Here is a 19,557-nt window from a genome sequence, read left to right as displayed (position 1 = left end):
AAAATTATATATATAAAAAATTATTCTGTTTAAATCGGTATCAATCAAGTTTAGATTAAATTATGACACATAGATAAGATTTTTACTATAAAAAATCTAGATATTCATATTGTACACTGATTTCTTGTATTGATCATATGGGTATTAATTCATTACCCAAGTGTTATGTATTATTTAAAATCAAAATAAAGAGTAATGTGTGTGTGTATAACACAAATATCTAATTTGTTTTGAGATGATATTTATTGGTCGACATTAAATCATGATGGCGAGCATATCATATGGCAACCACATTTATGTATGCCAAAAAACTTTAACCAAGATCCTATGTTAACATAGACGATTTTCCAAACACAGTGGCAAGTTATTCTGAGGGTGATCATGCATGAAACATGCAATGTCGACACACATAAACAACAAATGTTACGTCTGAGAATCTTGTAGTCAGATCGATGGTCAGTAAGCTTGTCATTCATGGATATATCGTATAGATCTGGAAGAAAAAGGGCACAAAACAAATTTCTTGAGTTTTGGCTTTTACCCTGTGGATAGATTTATTTTTTTTTGGTTTCCAATCATAGTTTTTAACCTAGCTAGGTAGCTAGCTAATGCAAATCGATTAGCTAGGTTGAAAGTGCTAAAGGCCATAAACGACAAAACAAGAGATCACAGTTTTTTTAATGGTAACCTCATATGATGAGAGGAGAGACAAGGAAACATTGATTAAAGTGGAATAAAATCTCGAAGAAAAACATGATAAGTATGATTAATTTATAACCTCTAAGTTTTATACGAAATCCGTGCCCTACCATCCCCTCCGATGAGGTGCTTTTCTTGAGTCCCATATGGCATGATTTGTATTATCATAAGGATAAGGTGAACCCTAGGGTGGTAATCCACCCATCACGTCCGGCCTAGTGGCGATTCCCCCACATGTCGAGCTATTATTAGCCCCTCGCCGAGCCAACCAAATCGCTTAGCTATAGTGACGTGGCATGCTTGGTGATTTGATTAGTGATTTTACATTAGCATGATCTTGGAAAGTGACATGGGAGCCACTCTAGCCGTCCTCTTGATTCTTGGATGACATTTGTTACGAGTGAAATTCAACAATTCTTGACTTGTAAAAAGAGCTTCTTGCTCTGCAAAAACGAAGCATCAATGGACATGAAGGCCCCTTGATACGTGTTTATGGCCTTCGTGGTGGCTCGCGTAATCATTATTAACCTATCTTAATTATGCTTTGTTTTCTTTATTAATGCTCGGTCTCCTTCTAGAGTATTAATTAATTGCATGTAATCACAGATTAGGTTTTTCACCACAAATTAATACATGTCACACAACACATTCACACCGGCTATACTTTCACACCATATCCCACAACTAGAGGTACGTGTTCGACTGCAATTTCTACTCCAAAACCAAAAGACATCACATTATTATAATCCATCAAAACAAGACTCGAGTCCAGTCACGTTTTGGATTGTGGTATAAAATGGTTGTTTTATAAAATATTTTTGTTATTATTTTAAATTTGTTTTTTATATCAGTATATCAAAACCATTCCAAATCATAAAAAAAAATTAATTTAAAATTTTAAAAATAATTTTTATACACAAAAGCAAACATATATTCTGATCGAGATGCTACTCCGCTAGAGACAATGTTTACTTGTTTTATTAGAAGATGTTGTCAAAACCACCTCAAGGAAGCTGGAGTTAAAGGCGAGTCGGTAGTTGGATTTGTCAATGCAGTCTTTTTCATGTTGTTTTCCTTCTCGTATCGTTGCGTTATGTCATTTTCTCCCTCTTAAAGTTTGAACTTAAGTTCTATTCACTTTACCTAAACAACTCCTAGCAGTAAAAAGTACTCACCCCACCATTCCAGAATACATATACAAATACATTGTACGCATACGTGTATGCGCACGCTCTATATCAATAAAAGTCTCCTTTCTACTGTATTCATCTTTTTTAAAAATAAAAAACAAAACCCTAAAATAATCCGAATTAACCTTACCTTACAAGGTAATTAAGATTGATGTGAACTAAATTATTCCCTGTACAGGCACAAAAATGTTAATAGTTTGTATATATTAACTAAATGATAGAAAATTATTACACTACCTACCCGGGGTGTTTAAGAATACGATAACAGTTGTTTTTTTAAGTATTTTTTATTTAAAAACACATTAAAATAATATTTTTTTATTTTTAAAAAATTATTTTTATATCAACATATTAAAATAATCTAAATATACTAAAAAATATATTAATTTAAAAAAAAATCAATTTTCTTTAAAATTATTTATAAATTGCAAAAATAAAAAGCAAGATCAAATACAAGTACAGATGCCCATAAGCTGGCACTTCCATAGCACGTTGTTCCAAGCAAGTACACAAAGATTGTATTTCAAATCTAGGGTTGCAATTATCAAGATGCTGATTCCTTTCAGTTTTCATGAGAGTTGATTACCCTAGGCAGTCCAAACCAGCTTGAAAAAAAAAAGAGTCCATTGCTCAAATCTGAGTGTTGTTTTTCCTTTCCTTTCACACAAGTGCTTACCCGGCATCCACTCTTCAGCAGCACAGAATTAGACATAGCAAGTATATAATTTTTTTAATTTATTTTTAACATTAAGACATTAAAATGTTATAAAAACATATAAAAAAAACATTGAAAAAGGAAAAAAACTAAATAAATTTTTTGAAAACCAGTGCATGGCGGCAAAGACAAACAGGCTTTTAAGAGAAGTGAAAGATGCTTCCCTCTGGAAGTGCAAATCTCAAACTAGAGGTGCTGTGATGCAACTAGTTTGCAAAAAAGTGAAAAGGGCAATAATTGAACTACTGTAATTTAATTGCACTTGCAAACAAATAAACAAGAGAATCCTCCAGACTTGTCACTTTGCTGGGAACTAAGGCTTCAAAACAAGAAACAATAGAGAGGTAGCAGAGGAGTCTTTCAGTGCTATCCCTCAAGCTGTCATCCCCATCCACAGTACTACTCTTCTTCTTACATATTCACATTGGCACACATGGATTAGCACTTCACGTGTCTTATGGACCCATAAAAAAAGCCCCACCTGATCATCCCTCCCTTTCAAATAAATCAAAGGGAGGCCCCATAGTGCCTCTCATCTGATCTCAAAGCAGATTCGCGATGCTTACATTCCGACAGCCATAGATATGAGAAAAACATAATCTATAATAATTCATGTATGGGAGACAAAGGTATGGCATACCTGTCATCAGAGGCGGAGGGATACACAAACCGGCGAAGCCATTGAGTATCTCATTTTTCTAAATATAGACAAAGTTCCCTTCAACATGGTAAGAGAGATAAATTTCGAGGCATGTTTGTCTTTGGTGGAAAAGGTGAGATTGTGGTTGCAACTGTTGGGAAAAGGTGCAAAGATTTGTGAAATCTTTCTCTCCTGTGCCCTTTTCTCTTCAACTTGGCATCTGTGTTTGATGGCTTCTGTTAATAAATGAAAGAGCACAAAAAGGAGAACCAAAGAAAGTCATAACAAGTAGGCAGTCTTCATACGGATTCTTAAAACTGAATATTGGTTGACTCAGCCACCCAAAATCTTCACCTTTAAATTCCCCCCCCAACCCTTGGCTCCTCCATACCACTTCTTTTGCTCTTTTTGCATACAAACGTGAAAGAAAACCTGCTTAATCACCTTTCTTTCCTCAACTTTCCAACCGAAAAAATAAATGAGATATCCACCCGTGAGTATCCTCAAGCAAACCAATATGCTTTTCGTAAGAAGCTTCTTGATTTTGTTCCTGAGCTGCATGACCATAACAATAAACCTTTGTCTTTCCAGCAACCCTTCTTCGTTGGGAACCCTCTCCGTTGACGGGCATTTCAGCTTTGATGAAGTTCACCATGCAGCCAAAGACTTCGGCAACAGGTTTCATCTACTCCCTTTGGCAGTACTCTATCCAAAGTCAGTTTCTGATATTGCCACTACGATAAGGCATATTTGGCAGATGGGTCCTGATTCAGAGCTGACAGTTGCAGCTAGAGGCCACAGCCACTCACTCCAGGGTCAGGCACAAGCCCACCACGGAGTTGTAATCAATATGGAATCACTCCAAGTTCATAAAATGCATGTTTACAGTGGAAACTATCCATATGTGGATGCCTCTGGCGGTGAGTTGTGGATAGATATCCTGCGTGAATGCCTCAAGTATGGATTAGCACCAAAATCATGGACAGACTACTTACATTTAACTGTTGGCGGTACTTTGTCTAATGCTGGGGTTAGTGGGCAGGCGTTCCGGCATGGCCCTCAGATCAGTAATGTCAATCAGCTGGAAGTTGTTACAGGTTCGTTTGAGTAAAATTAGTAAAATAGCGAAGAAAAGATTTTTCTTTTGTTTTTTTTTAAAAAAAAAAAGAAGGGAGAAAAAACAAAAACACAGTAGGCAACACACATGGATAATTTGCATCTAGGCAAATGGGACCAGGGTCAAGTGAAGTATTCATGACATTGTCCTTGCTATGCATGCTGTGCTAGACCTTGCTTCCACAAAAGATATTTCGACCATCGCCAATAATTTGATGTTCAAGTACAAAAATTAGAGTGTACGAGCACACACAAATATGCAGACATGGCAAGAAAAAAATATCATGTGCATCTCACAAATCCTTCTGTAAGATAACTGAAACTCCGTGCAGGAAAGGGAGAAGTATTAAATTGCTCGGAGAAGCAGAATAGTGACCTATTTCACGGCGTTCTTGGAGGACTTGGTCAGTTTGGCATCATAACACGGGCAAGAATATCCTTGGAACCTGCACCTGATATGGTAAAATTATAGCCATTGGGTCCACATAGAAGCTTTACTAAATCAAAGCAAGATAATGAAATAATGCCTCTAGCAGTAAGTTTCGTTTCTCACAGCACAATTTCATATTTTGAATAGGTGAAATGGATTAGAGTTCTCTACTCGGACTTTACGACATTTGCCACAGACCAAGAGCTTTTAATAGGTGCAGAAAGCACATTCGACTACATTGAAGGATTTGTGATAATTAACAGGACTTCTCTCCTGAATAACTGGAGGTCATCTTTCGATCCTCAGGACCCGGTTCAAGCTAGCCAGTTTCAATCGGATGGAAGAACTCTGTACTGCTTAGAATTGGCCAAATACTTCAACCGAGACAGGATAGATGCACTAAATGAGGTGAGGCACATGGTCCTTTATCTTCTGGTTTTCATATATCAGCAAAAATAATTAGGAAATCATAAACTAATTAATAAAATGGCATTTACTCACAAATCCATTTTTTCTCATGCAGGAAGTTGGGAATTTGTTGTCTCAACTAAGATACATGGCATCAACACTTTTCCTAACAGAAGTTTCATACTTGGAATTCTTGGATAGAGTTCATGTGTCTGAGGTCAAGCTACGGTCTAAGGGCTTGTGGGAAGTTCCGCATCCATGGCTCAATCTTCTTATCCCCAAAAGCAAAATAAACGATTTTGCGGATGAAGTCTTTGGCAGCATCCTAACAGACACGAGCAACGGTCCAATCCTAATCTACCCAGTTAACAAATCAAAGTAACTGTTTGACAAAAGAATTAATTTCAATTTTGTGATTTCTCCTAGTTTTGTTGACTGATTGACTTGCTGTTTCTGATTTCAGATGGGACAACAGAACTTCTGCTGTTCTTCCAGAGGAAGATATTTTCTACTTGGTGGCTTTCCTTAACTCTGCAATGCCCTCGTCCATGGGAACTGATGGCTTAGAACATATCTTAACTCAGAATAAAAGAATTTTAGAATTTTGTGAAACAGCACGCCTTGGGATGAAGCAATATCTGCCCCACTACAATACACAGGGAGAATGGAGAGCCCACTTTGGCCCACGATGGGAAGTTTTTGCCCAGAGAAAATCTACTTACGACCCCCTGGCAATACTTGCTCCTGGCCAGAGAATTTTTCAAAAGGGAATATCTTTCTCATGACACTAGCCATATAGATAACTATCATAGCTATTTATCTTAAAAGAAAAATAGCCCTTGCTGCATGTGAGGGGGATGCCTTAACCCGAGTAAATAGATAACTATCATGGTCTCCTGTCTTCTCATATACAGCAAGTGTAACTAGAAGGCTGCAGGGGCTAGTTGAATTTTTTTTCCATCAAACAAGCCAAACATTTCCAATATGAACTATTATTTATAGTAAAAGGCACTGAAAACAGCAGCCGTGGACGAAATGTATATAGTAATCATTTTGCAATTAAGTGTCGGTTATTCCTACAGTGAATCTAATTCTAAAGACAACAGTGATATCTTTTCTTGCAAGAAGAGTTAGCTGATGTATGACAAAAGAAGAGCCAGGTCCCATTGCTCCAAATGTTTAAAGCAAAGAGAACCAATAAGAGAGTAAAAGGACTGTAAACAGTAGATAGTATAGTGGTCTATCATGGACATACCTCAGACGTCTCAACCCCCTTTTGCAGCATTCAGTCTACACCAAGGACAGAATGCCATATAGCAGTGTGAAACTGTTCCACAGCCATTGCCGTCTTAGGTGCAATACTGCAATCCAGGGGCAAAAGATGCAAGCAGGGTGTATAGCGAGAGAAAAAAGCAGAAAAACCTGAACAAGTCAAGTTTCTTTTTTGGGATCGTTCTGGAGAGAACGATCACAAATAAATATCATTAAACAGGATCCTCCACATGACTATTCAGCCACTATTCAGCCATAAACTTGACTCATTGGCAGCCAAGCACAAAAAAATTATTTGTTTTCAGAAGTGTGCATTATACAAGGTTGATCTTTATTGAACCGTAATAACAATTTGAAAAACAAAAGGAAAACAATTATCATAAATAACATCAGAAAATGCTAAGAGTTTACTGTTAGTGTTGTCCAATAGACCTGTCTCATACACACAGGTAAAGGATCCTCAATACATATCTTGCCAAGGATGTGGGATTGAAACCTAATATACTTGTCCTTTAGTTCCCTAAAACTGAGCGATGTTTGTACTTTAATGGTCCTACAAATCATTTGCCATGATTCTCTAATACTTGCTTTCTCAATGAATGTTAGTGTGATGAATCTTTCCCATTTTCATTTTATATTCAACCAACGTCAGCCACAGAGAAAAGATCTAATGAGAAAAGCAAACTCAAAAGGGAGCAACATGCTGTTTACAGATTCTAACATATCGACATGTCAGACTATTAGGAAATAACTCTCAATGGTTCATGCAGTTCATTCTCTGCGTAATCACTGTACTTGCATATTCAAGCAAAAAGTTACGAGGCAGACATGGACATCTCCATAATTTTATAGGTCCAGAATGCCTGCTTTTGTTTTTCAAAAGCACTCAACCAACTGATGACACTAGCAAAATTCCAGTAGCTACAGAATAAAGTGAATCTCTAATTTTCCATTGAACACTAAAGACCTTTAATATAGAATATTTGCACTATAAGGAGCCAACCTTTAATACGGCATGCATATGACGGGAGTTGACATATCAAATAAACTATTTAAATCTTTCATGCTGCAAGCAATTTACATTACCACTTAACTAGAAGTTACAGATATACGATTCTATAAGAAAATTACAAATTGTCAACAATAAAATGCCAAGACATATCATAGATAGTATACAGTTTCTCTGCTAGGAGACATTGCAACTTCAAATCAAGCATTTCATCAGTGAAAACTTGACCTACATGGTGCCCATTACTACGCAACAGTTATTCATAATAACAATCCAGAAAACAAACAACAAACAAGTTGTGCAACTTCTCTCTGAACTCAAGAACTGAAATCAAGTAGTAAAGACTGCCCAGTGAAAGAGATAGCATTAGCCAGTGGTCAATGGCATATGTATAGCCACTGTGCTGAGCTTTTTTTTATTTTCTAAATTTAGGGCTGTGTTTGGTCCCAAATCCAATAATGACATTATGGTACAGTACTACTAACTATACATCAAAGTTCCTGTTTTATTGGTTATTCCAATAAGTTTCTGTTGGAGATTGCACAGAAAACCATTTCCTGCTGGGAAACAAAATTAATTCTAAATGACCAATACCTGCGGATGTATTCATCTTGTTAACATTGAAATGCTAATTAAGCACCTATAAGCACAAATATTGCTAACTGAGTAGCAAGCGCACCGAGTTTTTTTGTTTCCATAAAATTCTATTGGAACAGTGAAAACAGATTCATAGAAAATTACAAAAAGGATAATCTTTCACCATTAAAATACAACACCTGGGCACTACTGAGTACTAGTATTTTCTTAAAAAAAAAAATACACACAGTGTGTCATGTTTCCCGGTTCTTTTCTTCATGTTACAATAAAATCTAAAATTTGGAATACTGTATGTATTCTTCCATGTTCCATCTAAGATGGTGGCTACTGACAATCTCCTACTAATTAAAAGCATATCATTCAACATCATTTTTTTAATTCATAAAGCATATATTTAGAGCTGTACCTGGCTTGTAAGAGGTTGCATTATTCAATTTCAAATCACTTTGACAGAGCACCTATCCAAAGTAGCAGTTACTGCCAAATTTTGACAGAGCACCTATCCAAAGTAGCAGTTTCTGCCAAATTTTCTTATGACCTTCCAAGTCCACAGAAAAGTTTTGGTGGCGATATAAACATCAACATGTGTCCACCAACTGCAAAAGGACAAGTTCTGTTTTTGGTTATCCTGGAATAAGAAAAATGGCACAAGTAGAACTTATGCATTCCCTTAAATAAATAGTAACTACAGGAGCTACAGTCCAACAGCTCCTCAACAATAGAATATGAAAATGTAAAACAGCAGTAAAATTGTCAATTGAGGGAAATACATAGAAATCAGAACTTAAACTGGTTTTCAGCAATTCAATCCACAGAACTAAAATTTGAAACCTTAGCAAGGCTACTGAGAATTTGAAAGTGAAGATCTATAAGAATAAGCATATGAAATGAATGGGATAGAGGAGTGAAAAAGATAGTCATCTGATATAGCTATTAAATTGCTGAAAATGTTACCAGGATATGCACTTAATACAAGCATATGAATAAAGAAAACACATCATAATGTCTTCTATAAATCTGAAAAGATACATAAAAAACAACATCTGTAAGCTAGCATCATTTTAACATATAGACTTCATCAAGGAAACACCAAGCATAACACGCCTCAATGTGCAGATTAAACGGCTAAACCACAGAACAACAATAGCATAAATGACAAAATTATGTGATGTGACATAGAATCAACTAGCATAAGCCAAACCTAGGCCACCACTACTCATCTAAGCTCGAACACAAACTGCTTTCAAGAATATTCATTGTTGAGTTCTATTCCTTAGGGTTAAGAGTTGAATCATTCCACATTTACATGTTTCTATGCTAACGAGAAAATATGCTGAGATATTCTGAATTTTCTTTTAAAAAGGAGCAATATATTTCCATTATGTAAAAAAAGATTGATCTTTTATTTCCCCTTCTTTATACTAATGAAGTGGCACTGAAGAAATACATCTAAAAATATAATTGGTAAAGGACCTTTTTGGTCTTTTTTTTAAGGCGAGAGCTTTTTATGTTATTAAAAAAGGAACAGGAATTCAAAAATGATAAAACCAAAAAGCCTAATCTGTTGAGATCTTCACTGTAGGGAGAGACTGAAGAATATTACTTGATACATTGATTTAAATGCCTTGTGATAAACCAAGCACAAAACAAGTTCCATATCAATGTAAAGAATATAAATGTTGACAAACGTGACTTTAGACAAATGCATGTTGCAAGAATTGGTAAGGTTTATATCTTTAAGGTGCAAAATAAATTAGGCAATACTGGATGCTTCAGTCTCATACAGGTTAAGACTTAAACCAATGTTTTCCCTGTAAATCCAAAATAAATTTGGTTTTATGTAGATCACTATACAACTTCAGAAGAAGAGAATGCCTCTCATTTTAGTTCTATAAGTTCTTTTACACTAAGAAAAACTGTTTTCATATTAGGAAAGCTAACTATTTTAAAAGCCTGAAAAAAGTCTTCTAATTGATGAAGTTTCCAATGCAAGGGAAAACCATTTTCCAAAGTGTCATTGGTTTAATTCCAGAACCAAACACAAACGTTATCTAACTGGGCCCTGATATGGCAGGATCAAGCAACTGTGGAGAGCTCAACTTGTCCCAGTTGCATTTTTGGAAAACTTGTCCAATCAACTTCAAATGTCAAGCCAGCTTATCAGAGAAAGATAAAAAAAAAAAAAAAAAAAACCAACCAAGAACATATCTGCGGTACAACCAGACCTGAACAAATGGAAAGTAAGCTCTCTCGTAGATATCAGCCATGGACAAGACATGACCTAATTTGTCCAATTTCAAAGAATGAAAAACTTTGGTGGTCGAGTAGAATCAAGCTAAAAGCAGGGTGGACGAGGTGACTCGTACCATTAAAAATAAAGTTCTACAATGCAATCACAATGCACCAGCCTCTTGTGACACCAAGACGCACACTACAGCTTTGCTAAAAAAAAACGGTGCCAAGTGCCAACCACTTACAAAGCATTAAAGATGTTCTAATTACCTTTGAAGTTAAGCCAATAAACCCCTAGCATTCTGCTTCTTGTATCCCTTCATTGTTTCTGCTAACCAAGACTCAACTTAGCTCGCAAATCCCAATTAATCATTGAAAAAACAAGATTCTTCCTCTTCCTCTTATAATAGAATGATCTGCTTTGAGAATCTGAAACCCAAATTCCATTGACGCTTAGTAAGAGCTCTCTATTGTTCCCCACTAAGCCATTTGACGATTTGAAGTGCAATACTTGATAAAAGGTAAATCAATTTTACTTGACCAATATCATCCAAGAAATACAGAGGACCATTCAACATATGGGACAGCCGAATCGAAACATAGTCCTAACTCTTAAAAAACTTAGTAGCAAAGACTATTTTTATCAAGATAACAAGGATTGGCATCTGCTAAGAAATTTAACAAGAACAGCACAAGAACAACCAACAACACCCTCCTAAACAGACTACAACACCTATATTATAGCTCATATTCGCCAAAAAAAAAACATCTCAATCTCCAGAAAACAAACCCCAAGAAGCTCTTTTAAATGCATACAGCATGGGAAAAGACATAATGCCCGAAGAAAATAAACTCAAAACAACAACCCTCAACATATTTGTTTCCCTGCATTGTCCTATCCTACATTACATCAATTCTTGCTCAAAAAGCAGCACAACATGATCACTTTAAAAATAAAAAAAAACCCAGAAAAAAAAAAAAAAAAAAAAAAACAAGAACTAACATGAAGAAGGACCTGTGATCAGATGTTGAGCTAAATGCAATTCCATTGGTCTCTTTCTCTGCAACCCATCTTTCATTTCACAAAACCAACTTTGTCCGCGCAGTCACGGCTCATCACAGCTAACTAGAATATAAGTTTGACGTCGTCGGTGTAGCCCATCTTGGGTAACATTGGACTGGGCCTTCGATTGAGATCTTGTACTGGTTTTTTTCGGTTATAATTTTTTTATTGAGACCCATCTAGCTTTTTTTGCATTTGGAGGACAAGCCCATTAAACGCTTAAAAGAATTATTTCCATATATTTTAAAAACATATATTTATTTTTATATCTTCTATATAAAATATATTTATTTCTATTTTATATTATCTTTTATTATAAAACATTAACGGAAACGCAAGCTTAGTCTTCATGGTTGGTGCGTCTCACTTTTGTTATAGTCATGGTGTAACACCCCGTATCTTTTCAATACAATTACATCTATTTTTTATTATCTTATACATAAAAAATTAGGTAAATTATATATATATAAGGAGGAAAATCCCAACAAATTTTGAATAGTTTTATAAATATACACAATTTAGTATATCTCTTATTAAAAATTTCATTCACATTATCTATTTACAAATTTTTTTTTAAAAAAATACAAATATTTTTCGATATAAATACTTGATAGCTAAGTGATTTTATGAAATAACATTACATGAAATTAAAAATTAAATCATATTAAATATTTGTATAATTCTTGTTATTAACATTTAACAATTATATCATCAAAACCAATTTCATAAGCTTTTTTTTAAGAACGTTAATTTTTATATTAATTTTCAATACCTTAAATTTTTCATTATTTCTCTGATAATTTTTTCCCCGTCATTTTATTTATTACATTATCATTCTTACATCATCTTAAATATTGTAACTCATTGCTTAAACATGTCTAATTCACATGATTATTTAATTAATGTCAACTTTTTATTTCCCTGACATTTATTTTATATACAATACATTGTACTTCAGTCCATATAATATCCTTGTTATATTAAGAAATTTTTCTCAATTTATTATTTATTTTTTTATTTCATGTCCATTTTTATTATTTATAATTTATCAAATAACTTTCCATTACTTTTATACGTGTAAGACATGCTCAGGTCATCTTTATTTTTCATTAAACTTTATCGATATAGCTAATTAAATACTCACTCATTAACCTATCAACACATCTAAACTAATATACATCTTGCTCAATTACATGTTATTGTTAATACCAAATACATGATCTGTTACACAACACAATACTGTGAGATATCTATAAATTTATTTAATACCAAATGCAATTAGCTTTATTCATAATTATTATTTGCTATTATCTCTTTTATATATATTTACCACATTAATTACCAAATTGATAATTTTTTATTTTATATTTAATCTTACAAATTAGTATAATTATCATAATTTAAAGATATGTCAATACCCTATCTAGCCCAAACTGAGCATTTATTATGTTACTAAATTCATTGGTTTTTTAAATTGCTCATTTACCAAAGCACTAGTTCTATTAAATAGAGTAACTAGTTTCTTCAATTGCCCATTAACTAAGACATTAGTCTCATTAATCAAGGCAGTTAATTTCTTTGATTGCTCATTAGTCAGTGCACTAATCCATTAATCATGATAGCCAGTTTCTCCAATAGCCATTAACCGAGACACTAGTCTTATTAACCACAGTAACTAGTTTCACACATATTAATATAAAAATAAAAACATACCACATTTAACATATTTTTCCATTACTTGATATAATGAATTTGTTGAATAAAGTGTCAAAGTGTCAAGCATCTTTTCCATAATAATATCCACTCGTATATTGATTATCTCACACAGCAATTACTTTAAAATTCTCATCATATATATTTGTCTCAACATTAATTTTCACCGTAGTTGTCTAATACAAATTACATGTGAATTTTATTGTTTCTATTAACAATAGATCATACATCAGATCCTATTAGTGCGGTCAATAATAACTCTTGCATAGTAATTTTGTTATTGCGGTTAAAAGTAATACGTATAAGGTTTTCTATCATTGCGGTCAAAAATAATATAAAAATAGTTTTTTCTCTACTATGGCAAATCACATCTCATAATATATTATACATTATCGATTATATGGTTAATTATAAATTACATATTAATTTCTACCTTGAAAGTATGCACCTTCCATTAATAATAACAACAATAAAACAATGTACAATTTAATTACCATTGTAGTTTTAATAATTATAAAACCATGTATAAATAATTAAAAAGGCAATGAAGGGTCATTCTTTTACTTTAATTCTTGTTATCCAAGCTCCTGATAAGTCGAGTTTTGCTTTGATCGCTTCTCTTACAAGTCCCAAGCAATAATCGTAATGTTCATATCATTACCTTAAAATTTATTTATAGAAATTTCTATATTATACATCCAAAAATTCAAATAATATTTTTTTTGTTTTCTAACACTTACTAACCATCATTCATAGGTGTTCGTTGTTATAAATAATTTCTCTACACTTGTTATTCAAATTCCTTTACTTATCATTGCTAACACCTTTATATTTAACATGACATATAATTTATATGTCAATTACTACTTGTACATTTTAACGCCAACTAATAACTCATCCACAAATATTCTTATAATATAAATACAAACTATTTACATTATCATTTACAAGAATTCTCAAATTGATTAAATTTCTTAAAAATTCTTCTATGGCAAACTTCATCTTTCTCCTTTCATTAATTTTTATTATGATACTCTTCATAATTAACATTACTCTAATTCTTTACCAACATTTTTTTTTTTCATTTTCATCTCATAAACCCAACCCAAGCTCAAGACACACTAATAATTCACTATAACTCAATACAACAACAAATTTTATATTAAATAACAATTCATACATTTAAACATATCAATTATATCTAAATAACAACAATTAACATAAAATAAACTGATCTACTATTTGTTTCATAGTCGGCCACATAGCTCTCAATTTCACCTGAATTTATTTAAAATTCTTCCACCATATTACATCCATTATAACCTACTACATCTAATTTATTCAATTGCGAGTGAATCACATTTTCCTCGAATTTTCACCATATCCTAACTCAAAAATTTCTCAACTTAAAAATTACTTAAATCCTACCAAATTTTTTTTTGATAACTCGAAGTGTTCGGGCCAGCTTGCGCGCACCACAACTAATCCCCGGCTCATTAAACATCCTGCAAGCCCAGTGAACATATAAGACACCCGAAGGATGACAAGCATACATAAATGGAGCTTAAATCCTGATATAAAAAAAGAAAACAAGTCCCTTCAATCACTGAACACCCGCCACAACTCCATGTGTGTAAATCCTACCAAAACTTGTATAAATGAGTTCTTGTCTCCGGTTAATAATTTGAGCTTCAAAATGTAACAAGTCGATTTTTTCTTTCTTCTTTCTTCCTTGCTTTTTGTCTATTTTTTTAGAAAGTAGCACATTTGTGAGAAGGGGGACATTTTCCCCAAAATTTCACCAAGAATCCTAGCTCAAAAAGCAGCTTTCTTTCCTATCCACCTCGAAATTTACGTCAGTTTCTTCCTCTACGTGTTTTCCTTTTTTGTAAGAAAAACCAAAGACACGAGGAGCTTTATGTGTGAATACAGAGGACCAAATTCGGTGTTTCCGTGTTTTTTCTTTCTTTCTTTCTTTTTTGTCGGAGGAAGCTGACAAACAAAGGTTGTTTCGCTTTTCCTCCTTCTTTCGAGTTTACCTGCTTTTTGCTCACGTTTGATTGGGTTTGGTTTTGATTAGCTGGCCAAAGTTTAAAGATCTTTTTAGCATTTCTTGGTTATATCTAATGTCGGCTTTCTTTTTTTTTTTTTTTTTTTTTTTTTTTTTTGATAAACGGTGTCCGGGCCAGCTTGCGCGAGGCCCACTGAACATCCTGCAAGCCCAGTGAACAGGTAAGACACCACGGGGGTGACAGGGGTACTCTTTGAGGTTCGAACCCGGGACGTTCGCAAGGATTGAACTTGCAGTTTACCACAGCAGCTAAGCCCTCAAGTGTCTAATGTCGGCTTTCTTGATAGATGTTGCTTATGCCATAAAAATCTCGTGTGGCGAAAACCATTTTGCATCTTGTTCTGTCGTGTTATAGATGGTCAGTGGGGGCCTGAAAGAATTGTCTTGATTTAGCCAACAAAGCCCACCTATAAAATTGTGGTTGTTAGGGTTATTTGCCGATTTGAGCTTTTATAGTTGCTTGAGGGATGGAACCCATTTATCAATTAAAATTAGATTGTTTCAAAATCCATTGAAAATTTAGTTTCTTCAGAATCAGTGAATTAAAGACTAGAATTTTGCATTTGAAGCTTAGGATAGATCACCAAGAAAGGTTTTTGTGGTGGTATTAGTATTAGTTGCTGTATTCTTTCATTTATTGGTTTATTGAAGTTCTTGAAGCTTATAATAATTGAAGGAGAGGGGGGAATAGTTGAAATTACAGAAGAAATGAATCACGTTGTGCATTCAAATGGGTCGGTTCAGAACTTAAATGGGGTTTTGGAAGAGAAGCTTGATGAGCTTCGTGCTCTGATAGGCAAAGCAGAAGGTGATCCGTTGAGGATTGTTGGCATTGGGGCTGGTGCTTGGGGTAGTGTGTTTACTGCCTTATTGCAAGAGAGTTATGGTCATCTGAGAGATAAGGTTCTGATAAGGATATGGAGGAGGCCTGGTAGATCGGTTGACAGGGCCACGGCTGAGCACTTATTTGAAGTTATCAATTCAAGGGAAGATGTGCTAAGGAGATTAATTAGACGTTGTGCTTATTTAAAGTATGTTGAGGCAAGATTAGGTGATAGGATTTTACATGCAGATGTGATTTTAAAAGATGGATTTTGCTTGAATATGATAGACACCCCACTTTGCCCTTTGAAGGTTGTGACCAATTTACAGGAGGCTGTTTGGGATGCTGATATTGTTATTAATGGATTGCCATCAACTGAAACCCGTGAAGTATTCGAGGAAATTAGTAGGTATTGGAAGGAGAGGATTACAATGCCAATTATCATCTCTTTGGCAAAAGGTGTAGAGGCTGAGTTGGAGCCAGAGCCACGCATAATAACCCCCACCCAAATGATCAACCGTGCAAGTAAGATTACTTCTCTTAGTTTTTTCCCCTAGTAATCGTGCGATAGTTCTTTATTTAATGCCAACCTTTCACACATCATAATTGTTGACATTGTGCTTTGCAGCTGGAGTTCCGATGGAAAACATTCTCTATCTCGGAGGACCTAATATCGCGTCAGAGATTTACAATAAGGAATATGCTAATGCTCGGATTTGTGGAGCAGAAAAGTGGAGGAAACCGTTGGCAAAATTTTTGAGGCAGCCACACTTTGTAGTGTGGGATAATGGTGATCTCGTTACTCATGAAGTTATGGGTGGTTTAAAAAATGTCTATGCAATTGGAGCTGGTAAGCCTTAATTTCATTAACTCTTAATTCCGATATTGTAACACTATTAGATGATATTATTCATATCTCAAGTAGTTGATGCTTGAGCTCCATGCTCAACAATTAAGTAATGATTGGCATCAAGGATCTGTATGTTCTCAATGACACATAATTTATCATGCCAGAAAGTACTTTTATATCAGCTTTCTGGTGTACATTGCTTCATGCATCTTGAAGTTTCCATATGAAATGAATCTAAATCACCAATGAATTTAGACATTTTTCATGTGGTAATGGTTTTTGTCGCATAAAATCAACTCAAGAACTTGACTGTTTTATCATTGTAATTATTAAGCCAGGCATAGTGTTTAGATCCACCATTCGTGTTATCTTAAAGCATTAGTTTGTTTATATGCACCTGCTTCCTCTTTGATTTTGAGTCTTCAATCTGAAAATTTAACTCTTGATTTTGATTCTATAGGAATGGTAGCAGCTCTGACCAATGAGAGTGCAACCAGTAAATCAGTGTACTTTGCCCACTGCACATCAGAGATGATATTTATTACACATTTGTTGACCGAAGAACCAGAAAAACTTGCTGGCCCCTTGTTAGCAGACACTTATGTAACCTTACTGAAAGGTCGTAATGCATGGTATGGTCAAAAGTTGGCCAAGGGGGAGCTGAGTCTTGAAATGGGAGACAGCATCAAGGGCAAAGGAATGATTCAGGTAATCTTTGCTACTCATAGACATGGTCAATGAAGATTCTCAAGCTTATTGGACTTGCATCATATTAGAAGTTGTCTGCAACAGAATTTTTTCTGAGGAAACTTAACTGGTCAATTATTTTTTATCACCATTTTAAAGATCCATGTGTTTTTTATATTTACTGGATAGCATGCTCCAGTAGGTGCAAATTCAGAACCGCCAATTTGATTGAAATCTATGCATGATATAGTCATCCAATACATAATATGAGAGGATTATAATAGACGCTTCTTAACTTGCATTTACAAATTTGTGGTTTGTAGGGGAGGGAGAATATCTGAGTGATGATACCTCCATTACTCGGAGACTGTTGACCCACTACAAATTGATTTGAAAACTATCATCAGTTTTACTACAAATTGAATTTGAAAACTATCATCAGTTTTAAACCGGAGCTAAAAATAACTTTGTGGCTTCAGTGCTTGTGATCATAAAAAATATGCCCCCGTACAAAATCAACTGGTTCGCTTGAGATGTTTATTGCTTTTGCTAGTCATTTCTCGACATCAGCAATGTTGTCCACAGTCGATTTTGTCCTTTCAGCAGTGTATTATTTGGTTTTAACCTTGCACAATCAGATCCACCTTTTATATTTCTTACTTTCTTGTAGATCAGCGTGTTAAGCCCACCCTTTTGATTTGCAGGGTGTTTCAGCAGTGAAAGCATTTTACGAGCTGCTAAGTCAGTCCTCCATAAGCCTCCTACATCCTGACAAAAACAAACCTGTTGCTCCAGTTGAGCTATGCCCCATATTGAAGATGCTGTATAGAATACTTATAACAAGGTATGTGAGGCTTTGTTCTATAATTGTACACGGTTCGTCTTCACACTTGCACTTGGAATTGCAGTACTTGGATGCTCACCATTTGTCTGGATCCATGTGTTTCATTATGCATTCTGATACTTTTCATGTGCTTGAACATTCAGGGAGTTCACAGTGCAGGCCATTCTTCAAGCACTAAGGGATGAAACAATGAACGACCCAAGAGATCGCATCGAGATTGCGCAAACCCATGTTTTCTATAGACCAGCACTCCTTGGTCAGAAACCTTGACAGCTTGCCTCCTCTCTTATGCTTTTTTGTCACTCCTCAGTCGACCTATAAGTAACAAGTTGGATTCCACTAGCTAGTTCCTCAGCTTAGTAGCTAAATTCTTAGGATGAGAAGGTTGTGTTCTGTGTATTAGAGTTGTTAACTTATGTAATGTTGTATCAATTCCCTCATTTTGTTGAATTCTGACTTCGTTGATGACAGTGAACAAAGACTTGTTGCATTTGATTTCTCAAGACTCTGTGAGATGCTTGTTTGACTAAGAAATCTTTGCGTTATGTCATCATAAAAAAAAAAAAAATCTTTTAAGTCATTCATATCTAACTTGCTAAATTACATGGCTTATATACTGATTGGATGCATTTAAAATTATCATATTGATATTTTTTAATAGTTTTTATATCTTGATATTAAAAATAAAAAAAAATATTTTAATATATTTTTAAATAAAAAGCATCTTCTATTATACTAAACACACAAATTGCTTTTATACATGGGGAAGTAAAAAAAATATATAATGAATTATTTGAAATATATATAAAAATTAATTTGAAATTAATTGAATAAAAAATAGATAAATTTAGTATAAATTTTTTTTAAATGATTCAAATTGGTTTTGGTTTTAGATTTTAGAAACTGAATATATATATATAAAATTCAAGCTCACTAGGAATTAAAAACCCATTAAACCGAAGCTTGTCAAAATATATTTAATCAATTAAAATTAAACTTATCTGATTTTAACAAATTTAAAAATAAACTAAACCGGTTGGTTTATTTTTTTTATTTAATTTAATTTAATTTAAAATTGGATTATAGTTAATTTTTTTTTTAAAAAATTAGATCATCTCCATGTAATATAAGTTTCTTTTAATGGAAATTAATATCCATGTAACACTTATTTCCCATGGGAAAGATCCTTTCTACTTAC

The 19,557-nt window shown here is 34.1% G+C and overlaps 2 protein-coding genes and 1 long non-coding RNA gene across 5 annotated transcripts; 2 read left to right on the top strand and 1 right to left on the bottom strand.

The window, feature by feature from the left end:
• Positions 1-2,829: 2,829 nt before the first annotated feature.
• On the bottom strand, positions 2,830-11,423 carry LOC118028802 (uncharacterized). Of its 2 annotated transcripts, none has more exons than XR_004684097.2 (5): positions 11,312-11,423; positions 10,579-10,737; positions 8,483-8,672; positions 4,737-4,812; positions 2,830-4,325 (listed from the first exon to the last, which is right to left on the bottom strand). It is a non-coding gene; the product is annotated as an uncharacterized lncRNA (long non-coding RNA). The 2 variants fall into 2 exon arrangements; XR_004684095.2 differs by having other exon boundaries at positions 11,324-11,421.
• On the top strand, positions 3,723-6,181 carry LOC118028801 (cytokinin dehydrogenase 6). The gene is made up of 5 exons (XM_035032502.2): positions 3,723-4,341; positions 4,693-4,820; positions 4,938-5,198; positions 5,314-5,576; positions 5,662-6,181. The coding sequence occupies exons 1-5, from the start codon at positions 3,723-3,725 to the stop codon at positions 5,981-5,983; spliced, it is 1,593 nt and encodes a 530-aa protein (XP_034888393.1). The 3' UTR covers positions 5,984-6,181.
• Positions 11,424-15,420: 3,997 nt separating the features above from the next.
• Positions 15,421-18,862, top strand: LOC118028799 (probable glycerol-3-phosphate dehydrogenase [NAD(+)] 1, cytosolic). Of its 2 annotated transcripts, XM_035032501.2 has the most exons (5): positions 15,425-16,503; positions 16,607-16,828; positions 17,289-17,536; positions 18,220-18,359; positions 18,503-18,862. In XM_035032501.2, exons 1-5 carry the CDS (start codon positions 15,864-15,866, stop codon positions 18,627-18,629), a joined length of 1,377 nt encoding a protein of 458 aa, XP_034888392.1. In that variant the 5' UTR covers positions 15,425-15,863; the 3' UTR covers positions 18,630-18,862. The 2 variants fall into 2 exon arrangements, with proteins under 2 accessions (XP_073265054.1, XP_034888392.1); XM_073408953.1 differs by lacking the exon at positions 18,503-18,862 and having other exon boundaries at positions 15,421-16,503; positions 18,186-18,227.
• Positions 18,863-19,557: the final 695 nt, after the last annotated feature.

Source organism: Populus alba, chromosome 1, assembly GCF_005239225.2.
Source record: "Populus alba chromosome 1, ASM523922v2, whole genome shotgun sequence".
NCBI lineage: Eukaryota > Viridiplantae > Streptophyta > Magnoliopsida > Malpighiales > Salicaceae > Populus > Populus alba.
This window is presented reverse-complemented; position numbering and strand designations above follow the sequence as displayed.

What these genes read in the sequence shown, in the direction of transcription:
- LOC118028801 (XM_035032502.2), top strand. Translation starts at nt 3,723, where the DNA reads ATGAGATATCCACCCGTGAGTATCCTCAAGCAAACCAATATGCTTTTC. An exon ending in GGATAGATGCACTAAATGAG is followed by an intron (nt 5,199 to 5,313) that starts GTGAGGCACATG and finishes TTTCTCATGCAG; the next exon opens with GAAGTTGGGAATTTGTTGTC. An exon ending in TACCCAGTTAACAAATCAAA is followed by an intron (nt 5,577 to 5,661) that starts GTAACTGTTTGA and finishes TTCTGATTTCAG; the next exon opens with ATGGGACAACAGAACTTCTG.
- LOC118028799 (XM_035032501.2), top strand. Translation starts at nt 15,864, where the DNA reads ATGAATCACGTTGTGCATTCAAATGGGTCGGTTCAGAACTTAAATGGG. An exon ending in AGGGCAAAGGAATGATTCAG is followed by an intron (nt 17,537 to 18,219) that starts GTAATCTTTGCT and finishes TTTGATTTGCAG; the next exon opens with GGTGTTTCAGCAGTGAAAGC. An exon ending in TATAGAATACTTATAACAAG is followed by an intron (nt 18,360 to 18,502) that starts GTATGTGAGGCT and finishes TTGAACATTCAG; the next exon opens with GGAGTTCACAGTGCAGGCCA.